Source organism: Triticum dicoccoides, chromosome 4A, assembly GCF_002162155.2.
Source record: "Triticum dicoccoides isolate Atlit2015 ecotype Zavitan chromosome 4A, WEW_v2.0, whole genome shotgun sequence".
NCBI lineage: Eukaryota > Viridiplantae > Streptophyta > Magnoliopsida > Poales > Poaceae > Triticum > Triticum dicoccoides.
In genome coordinates, this window is record NC_041386.1 from 58,351,734 (window position 1) to 58,360,867 (window position 9,134).

At 44.8% G+C, this 9,134-nt stretch overlaps 1 protein-coding gene across 2 annotated transcripts; it reads right to left on the minus strand.

The window, feature by feature from the left end:
* Positions 1–4,500: 4,500 nt before the first annotated feature.
* Positions 4,501–8,074, minus strand: LOC119284955 (superoxide dismutase [Cu-Zn] 2-like). Of its 2 annotated transcripts, XM_037564144.1 has the most exons (7): positions 7,890–8,074; positions 7,690–7,791; positions 6,257–6,352; positions 6,117–6,148; positions 5,949–6,024; positions 4,882–4,935; positions 4,501–4,756 (listed from the first exon to the last, which is right to left on the minus strand). In XM_037564144.1, exons 1-7 carry the CDS (start codon positions 7,993–7,995, stop codon positions 4,728–4,730), a joined length of 495 nt encoding a protein of 164 aa, XP_037420041.1. In that variant the 5' UTR covers positions 7,996–8,074; the 3' UTR covers positions 4,501–4,727. The 2 variants fall into 2 exon arrangements, with proteins under 2 accessions (XP_037420041.1, XP_037420040.1); XM_037564143.1 differs by lacking the exon at positions 4,501–4,756 and having other exon boundaries at positions 4,788–4,935.
* Positions 8,075–9,134: the final 1,060 nt, after the last annotated feature.

Sequence of the window (9,134 nt, forward strand, 5' to 3'; positions counted from 1 at the left end):
GTTCCCTCTCAGAAGAAGCCAAGCAACACTGGTAGGGTAGGTGATGAGTTTGGTGCCATGTGTTGGGGCTCACGCCATGGCACATAATCGCGGGGCCTATGCGGTGACGTGGGAGGTGTGGCGTTAGCGCTGAGGGGCACGAAGACTGGGCTAACGGCGAGTGCTAGCCATGAGCGTGATTTCATTGTGTGAAGAGAGGTCGTATCAGGTTCATACTGCCCTAGGATCTGACTATGATTTTCGCTGCATTCAGAAGTGTGACTGCTGTTTATTTATGACAAATCAGTGCGGATCATATTGGCTAAGACAACTTAGGAGTATAGTATTCATTACTTTAACTTCTGTTGTGTGTATTCTTGGATGTAATAGTTGTTGTTTTTTATAATTTGTAGATTATTTTTTGTTCGGCTAAGTATTACAGTATTGGGACCATGTCGGACTAGGATTAGATTATGGTTTCAGTTGCATCTGACTTTGTTTTATTGATGAATACACTAGATTCGTATGTAAATCATTGATAGAGGGTAGAAAGTACATGGTGCATCTCCCAACCATGTATACAAGCTGGCGTCGCTGAGAGTGCAAGTTGAGCAGAAGACAAAGGGTTGCTCGGCAAAATCAGGTTATACGGTGAGAATTGTATCGAGCCCTTTGGCACCAGCACAAGCCTATAGACGCGCTTCCTCTTGGATGTCATGGATGAGACCGACCAATGAAGGGTACGCACCGTCTAAGGCAGCCACGTTGTGGTGCTTCCAAGTCGACCAAGCTGTGAGGATGATCGGTGTGCTCAGACCTTTTCAGAGGCAAGAGGGGGATGCCGTCGTAGCACCGAACCACCAGCCGAAGAAATTGGCCACACCATCATGCGGGTGGTGGTGAGGCAGCTCCATAACAGAATTGGGTGCCACGTGATAAGGGAGAAGATACACCCAACGAGGAGGTGATGCAGGCTCTCAGCCTCTTGGGAGCAGATGACATAGAGAGGATCATGTGGAAGCATTTGACTTGTGTCTGGTTTGTTGTTAGGATGGCCCTGTTTGTCGATGATAGTAGTTAAGACCACTTAAGGACCTCTTTGGTTCGATCAATTCTGAACACGGAGTAATAGAAAAATGCATGATTGGAATGAAATGCCGGAATTAATCCTAGAAGGAATAATAACGCATGAATCTACACTAGAAGTTGTGCGGTTGTGATGCAAAAAAAAGTGTGAACTTTCTAGAAATAGGTACATGGCATAGTTGTCTTGAAAACAAGAGGGGATTTGCATGAGTTTAGACTGAATGGAAATTTTTCATTTGAAATTGAATGCAAAATAGACCATACAAATAATTCCTATGGTTTATAGTTTTACAACCCAAAGAAACTATATACGATTCCTATGGATTGAATTCTCCAAAATTCTTATGGATTTCCTTTGAACCAAAGAAGTCCTAAGCGTACATATATGCATTTCATTTTACTTACGTTTTGTGTATTCTTGAATGTATTAATAATTTCACACACAAAAGTATATGTGTATTCTTCAATGTAATAATGTGAGCTGCAATATCTCCTTGGAGCCATGGACCAATGCCATAGCCCACCTTTACATACTAGGAGCTCGCTCATCCAGTGCACTCTGCCGTTGAATATTCACTTTGGATACCATACATTGATGACTTCCAAAGGTTCTCAAAAGAACAAAAAAAAAAAAGAATCTGTATACACTATGATTGCAAAGACGAATTCTAAATGAGTTTTTTGTTAGCCCTCCTTCCAAATCATGTTTCTTTCCACCGCATTAGAAGAAGACTTACAGTTTTCTACTGGCTAGTCCCTTTGTTTCTAAATATAAGTCCTTTTTAGACATTTCAATATGAACTACATACAAACGTATATAGATATATTTTAGAGTGTATATTCACTTATCTTGCTTCGTATGGAGTCCATATTAGAATCTCTAAAAATATATTTAAAAACAGAGGGAGTACAAGACATGCATGTACTCCCTTCGTTCCTAAATACTTGTCTTTCTAGGCATTTCAACAAGTGACTACATACGGAGCAAAATGAGTGAATCTACACTCTAAAATATGTCTACATATATCCGTATGTAGTAGTCATTTGAAATGTCTAGAAAGACAAGTATTTAGGAACGGAGGGAGTAGATAGTAGCAAAAGATGTACAGAATACACAATCTTGGACACTATATAGCATATCTACTACGGGAGTACATCAAAATGCGTGACGATCGCGAATATGTAGTATTATCTAGATTTCTAACGATACCAAACCCTTTCTTTGTTTCAGGCCTTTTAAGGCCCCTGGTCAGCAGAGGACCATCTACAATCTTTTCTCTAATCTTTTTGAGATGAAACTGTTTGCAGCCTTGTACTACTACATGAGATTGCTTCCTGCAATAAACTATTATTTCTGACAATTTCCCCAGACTTTCTGTGGGGCAAAAAGCCCTGCATCGGCAAAGTTCTTTTGAGGCGTGGTACGTATAGATGGACAGGTGCGTGCGTTTTGGACCGCCCTGGGCTCAGACCGTGCATCTGCATGCGCATGCCTGTCTGTGTGTATTTTCAGTCCGCGTACTGAAAGCATACCGATGCATGCAGAGCATACGGATGCATGGTCCATGTGCATGTACCGATCGATGTACTATTACTCCCTCCGTTACAAATTACTCGTCGTGGTTTCAGTTGAACTAAAATCACGACGAGTTCGTCGACTAAAACCACAACGAGTAATTTGGAACGGAGGGAGTAGCTGAAACGGGTGAAGTCACGGACCAACAGAGACGACGTTACTGGGGTACACCACTGTATGGATGGATCATAGTACAGGGGTGCAACGGGACAGCGGAGGAACGGTCGGCCTGCCCCCGCCCGGCGCATCGGAGGGCTCACGGTGCCAACGGCGGTGTCGCCACGGCAAAGCCAGCGCACGCACGCACGCACGCACACGGCAGGCACGGCGCGGAGCCGCGGCGGGGGACGACCGGACGAGGGCGACACGCCAGAGGAATACGGAACCCCAGGCACGCGCGTACGTGCGTGCGTGCGTGCGTGCGAATCCCTGCCCACGAATGCTGCCGCCCCGCCCGCGACGCGATCGCCCGCCGTCCCTCCCACGGCGGCGACCGCGCGCACGGGCAGCCGTTTTTCCAGGCAGCTCGGACGCGGCCACGTACTGCGCGCCCGCGCCCCGGCCGGCTTTCTTTACTCCTCTCGAGCCGGCACCGACCAGCGCAGTTAAGGTTTGGCCACGGCCCGGCCCCGGGGTCGCGCCAGTTTCTTTCTTTTTCTCTTCTCCCGCTCAGGTCCACGATCAAGGCCAGCCGCTTCTCCGTGGCGCCACCGGCCTCGGCCGGCGCGCGCTGTCCGTAGCCACCGTCGCCGGCATCGCGCTGCCGCCGCCAAGGGGAAGCTCCAGGCCCTCGCGCGCGCCACACGCCGCGAACGCCGGCGGCGCATCGTTGTTTGGGCGCGTACGTACGTGCGCGCGGCCGCCCTTGGCGCGTTCCGCCGCGTCGGGTTCCCGTCGAGGCATTTCTCTTGCGCGGGTCTGACCTTGGTATCGGCAATGCAGTGTCACCGAAGCCTTGAAGGCGATCACTAAAAAAATACGGAGCTTGGAGGTCTATTGATGTCCTTCTGTTCTCTACTGCTTGGTCGATCGTCCGCTGCCGGCTGCTAGCGCCTGGCTTGAGCGTCTTGGGACCGTCGTCTTTGGTGGTCTGGTCGCGGCTTGCAAGGGTGACGGTCACGGCCGGATGGGGTCAAGGACGTCATCTATACGGTGATTCTTGTGCTGCAAGGAGCTTGGTTGGTTAATTAACACAGCATGGATGGATGAGCCGTTTTTTAACCACTCGGCAGCAAGTTTGAACCGCGCACACTGGACCGCAGTAACAGTTTGATACAATCATGCAACATCCGGGGGAAGACTTGTATAGGATCTGCCCTTAGGTGAGATCAATCTTTTGTAGACATAACCTGCAGGTATGGTGTAAATTTTTTTTTTGTTAGTTGTAGACATAACCTGCAGGTATGGTGTAAATTATTTTCAGAATTTTTTGGATTGTCTAAATATGAAATTTTTAGGTTGATCCTATACTAGTCTTACCCGCAACATGTCTATTCTGAGTTATTCATTCATTTAGGATGAGCCGTTTTTAAGCACTCGGCAGTGGGATCCAACCATCTATCTAACACAAGTTTGAACTGCGCACATTGGACCGCAGTAACAGTTTGATACAATGGTACAGCATTCGTGTCTATTCTGAGTCATTCATTCAGCTCAATGAACCTTATATGGCGAGAGATGTGTATTGTCGCATATTCTGTATGCAACAACAAAAGGTCTTGTGTTATTTTGCTTTGTTATAAAAACAAGCATCCGTTATAAGCTCTGTTACGATCATGCAACATCAGTGCAGGTTCAGGACTGGGAGCAGGTTGATGTAAGTTGGCGCAGCCTTCTATCTTCTTTTGTTTAAAATTATATTATTATCAAGAGTACTTTACCCACAATTATATTATTATCAAGAGTACTTTACCCACAAAAAAAGAAGATATGAAGTGTACATTTACATAATTGATCACAATTTCTCTAAAAAAAATTGATCACAATGATATCACATCAAAATGTATGATCTTCAACGATATCACTGTTTCCTTGTCTGCGCGCAGCAATACCAACATGGACTCCAACGGCTCTTGTATTTTTTTTGTTAAACAGCCGGCTGAATTCCAATGATACCTACAAGTTATTCGAGGACATATGTATTGAGTACAGTCACGGTGTTAGAGAATCATTTACAGAAAGCAGCACCTTGTGTGTGCATTTGCTCAGTGTTGAAAACAAATAAAGGGTTTGCCATTTACCACATCCAATTCTGGCTCCTGCATTTCCTGTTGACTTGCTGAGTTCATGGCCACCTACAAAATATTAAAGGAAAATAGTCAGGAGCAGTTAAATATGCGAATGCCGGCCAAGACCTATACTAAACAGTAGTACAAATGTTCACGAATCTGCAGTCGCCCAATGGTTACAGAAAACAAGGAAATACATGCTTGACGTTTCAAGTGCAGCAGAGCATAGGTAAGCTTGGATAGAGTGCAGAGGAAACCATCATCAGATGAAACAGAGCAAGTATCATACTCGTTTTAGAAATTCAAATTGAATGCAAAACGAGGTTAGATATGCTGGGTTTTTTCCCCAAGCATCCAAATGACTCATGCGGCAAATTAACCCATGTAGCAGGACATGTATATATCACCCAACAGTGCTTGATAATTAAGACAACAGAACGTGGCAGATTGCGGCATAACTCATTACAAAATTCTCGTTTCATCCAAAGTCAGAACATTTTACTGCTACCCTATTGTCATTAACAGAGTACGAGTTCTCATCAAGCCTATGCCATGCACAAAACAAAACATACTTCAAAATACTGACTAGCCGTTCAGTGCCTACAAGTGTAGAATGACATAACCCATGGTACAGTAATCCTGTAACGTGGCGCTATCTTTGCCTGGTGTGTTCTGCTCTGCTGCTTGCAACACACCAAAATTTTCATACACTAATAGGCTTGAGCAAATCACATATCAGTTGGATATAGTAATCCATTACACTCCAGGCAAACTTCAGCAATCAGTCATGATCCAGTGTCACTCATGGTCCTGGTTTAATTCGGGAACTGAATGAACCATGCGCTCAAGGAAAGCCATTTAAGTGTATGATATCAACATTATATACAAAGTAACATCTTCGTTCAGCAGGTGCTAGTGTGGCACTATAAGTTACTTGCTTCAAACTACAGTGAATCATTCAATCATATTTTTTCTGAAAGAAGTTCCATCGATCTTATTCCTGAATATGTACATATAAAAGGAAGACCGGCCTTATTTTTACAGAAATATACATCTTCCAGTTAGGTTAAAATGCTTACCCTTTCCTAGGTCATCAGAATCAGCATGAACGACAACTGCCCTTCCCAGTATGGAATGAGGCCCCCTTAGTGAAATCTTCATACAACAACAGAAATGAATTACCAGTACATTATAAAATTATACCAAGATGATCAAAAAATATTTTACATCTTTCAGGGCAATGGAACCTGCAAGTCCTTTATGAAGATTTCTGCAACACCTGAAATAAACAAGTGGTGTGTTGTTAAAAACAGGGATTACTTCAAGGCAGTAACTTAACCCATAGTTGCCTTCCCCTAAAAAACTGTTGAGTAGTCATATAACTAACCATCCTTGTTGGCTTGTATGTTTCCCAGGTCGCCCACATGTCGTTCATCATCAACCGGTGCTCCATGGGACTTATTATGAGGATTGAAATGGGGTCCTGTTAGACAAATAAAATTGATCAGCACAGCATAAAGTTTCCACACAATGTACATTTTCTTCAAAACTTAATCCCTATCCATGGAATATGATGTTTGCAAGAAACTGTACAAGATACCCCGATCAAATTTTATGTGTATGTAGCTTAAACTAAAAAGATAACTATTTATTAGCCAATATAGTTGTTATCTCAGCTCCAATTAGCCATTAGCAAAGAAGAGACCAGAATCCAAAGTCTAAAATGCACTGAACTACAATATCCCATGAACAAACTCACCATCCCATCTATTAGTAAGACACCAGCAGACTATTCTGAGAAGAGCAGTAGTCAGTAGTCCCATATGATAACTCGAAGGAACGGATAATTCAACACTGGAAACCATATTTCGTAGCCAACATTAAACTTGCATCAATTTATGCAAGCTTGCTGCAAAAACAGCGCAAACTGATTGCTGCACATTCCATCAACAGGTACTAACTAGTTCCACTTATCTATAGTAGACTCACGAGCTGTATGCTTAGGGTGTGGCGTTGGTTGATGTACTCGTTTTTGTTGTATCATCAACTGTGGACTTGGGTCTGTACCCATCCCCTTTCTATATAATATAGTACGCACACTCGTGCGTATTCGAGAAAAAAACTAGTTCCACTTGCCAGCAAAGGTGTAAATTTCCGCAAGTAAGATAAATGTGTTAGATATCCCCTCAAGAAACAGGTTTCTCTCTGCAAATGTTTCAAACTGCTATTCTTCTGAGATGATTCAGGCTATGACCAACTTGGCGCAGGCAGCATATCTGCTTTTCATAGAGTAGAGCCTCACTTGCTTAATAATCTGTAATATTTCTGGGAAAGTGACGTGCAGCTTCTACCCAGTACTGGGGGTTATCTGTTTTTGTGTGAACTATCAAGGCATGTAATAGGTGTTGGTGGCATCAGGTTTCCACCCCATAGTTTGTGCTCGAGGCCAAGCGCAAACAGTGGGTTTCCTGACAGTGCCTGAACTCATTTTTCTCTTTATTCCAACTCCTATGGACCAGTAATTATGCACAGGCACTTGTTTATCAACAACAGATTCAGTTTAGGCCATTCCACACTGCACAGCTCAAATGCTCAATTTGTAAAAGCGATTATAAAGCGCACAAATCCTTATGCCTCATATGGTCGGACCACAAGACAGATGAATTCAAACGTAAATCGTTGCAATTGAGATAAATATATCGCTATATTGAATTTATTTCTACTTCCTTGCAAGGAATTCCCAGATGCAGTTATATCTGAACCACCAGTATCCTCGATTGGACAGGTCCAAGTCACACAAGCTAGAGAAAGGCTACCGACCGGTGGAGTTGCAGCCGTTGGTGGTGTCGCCGAAGGCGTGGATGTGGAAGCCGTGGAGGCCCGGGGCGAGGCCCGAGACCCTCCCCCTCACCTCGGTATACCCTAGCACGCACAGGGAGATCAAACTGTATCACTCTTATCAGCGAGAAGAGCGCGGCTTAGGACCGCTGTAGAGAACATGGAGTAGAGTGAGCATATACCGGAGGAGGGGTCTTGGACGAAGTGGAGGGCGCCGGCGACAGCGCTGTCGGCGCCACCGCCGCTGATGAGGGCGACACCCTTGAGGCTGCCGGGTTTCCCTGCCATTTCTTCCTGCCCTTTGTCGCCTCGGTGCAGAGCGGATCGCTTTTCCCCCTCTTCGCCGGCTCTGCCTCTCGTTTCTGTTTTTTTTTCTTTTTGATAGAATCGTTTCTGGCTTATCATTAGCTATTCCGTCGCTTGTTTCTCAAAAAAAAAAAAACATCTGTTGCACTGTGTCAAAAAACGTTTTTATATTATTATGGGACGGAGGAAATATTTTCCAATGGAAAGTTTCAGGTGGTCAGACCACATGAGCTTCTTTTTTTTCTTTTTTAATAGAGCGGCCTTTTAAAGCAAAATTCAGACCTAGTGGTATTCATCAATTGTCAAGGTAGCACAAATAACACCCGAAGTAAAAATCACCTAGCGATGACAACAAGCACTGTAACGAGCCGAAGGCGCGCCGCCGTCATCGCCTCTCCCTCACCGGAGCAGCGCAAACCCTGTTATAGTAGATAGTCGGGAAGTCGTCATGCTAAGGCTTTGCAGGATCAAGACACCAGAATAGCAACCACCACTGATGAAGAGAAGTATAAATTAAAAAGATCCAACCTGTAGACACACAAACACATAAGAACAAAGACTGGATCCATGTGAATCCATCGAAGACAAGCGCCAACCCAATCCTACGAGATTCGCCGGAGAAAGACCTTCACACGCCCTCCGATGGCGCTAGAAACTTCACTAGGACGGAGGCTAGGCAGGGAGAGCCTTATTCCGTCTTCAAATAGCCATCGCATCGCCTCTCCGAGCAGGACACAAGCCACCAAAACTCAAAAGAGCATCCAAAAACGAAGCCCACCAATAGACAAGGCCTGGGATACACTGTGTCTCCATGGCCCTAATGCCACAGGAGACAAGGTTGATTGTCGTTGGTGCGGGCAGGAGGCACGGAAGCCCTAGCGGCTGGGTGCCCTTGCGTATGAGCGAAGGGGTGCAAGCGTGAGATGCCTTCTCTTAATAAAACAATCTTAATCGTAAGAATAACTCAAGCTTAAGTGGAGCTAGCGCTTCACAAGATGAGACAAGTGAATGGTCCAGCCTTAAGCTAAGTATAGGCCGATACCAACTCGCCCAACCATAAATCCGATCACATGTATCTCTTTGGCCTTCTATTGAATCGAATCGAGAAATTAAATTGCACA

Bases quoted from the DNA above. Each gene is read 5' to 3' on its own strand.
- LOC119284955 (XM_037564143.1), bottom strand. From the start codon at position 7,995: ATGGCAGGGAAACCCGGCAGCCTCAAGGGTGTCGCCCTCATCAGCGGC. The intron at 7,792-7,889 runs GTATATGCTCAC...TGTGCGTGCTAG, and splicing joins CGTCCAAGACCCCTCCTCCG to GGTATACCGAGGTGAGGGGG. The intron at 6,149-6,256 runs GTTAGTTATATG...TGTTTATTTCAG, and splicing joins CATACAAGCCAACAAGGATG to GTGTTGCAGAAATCTTCATA.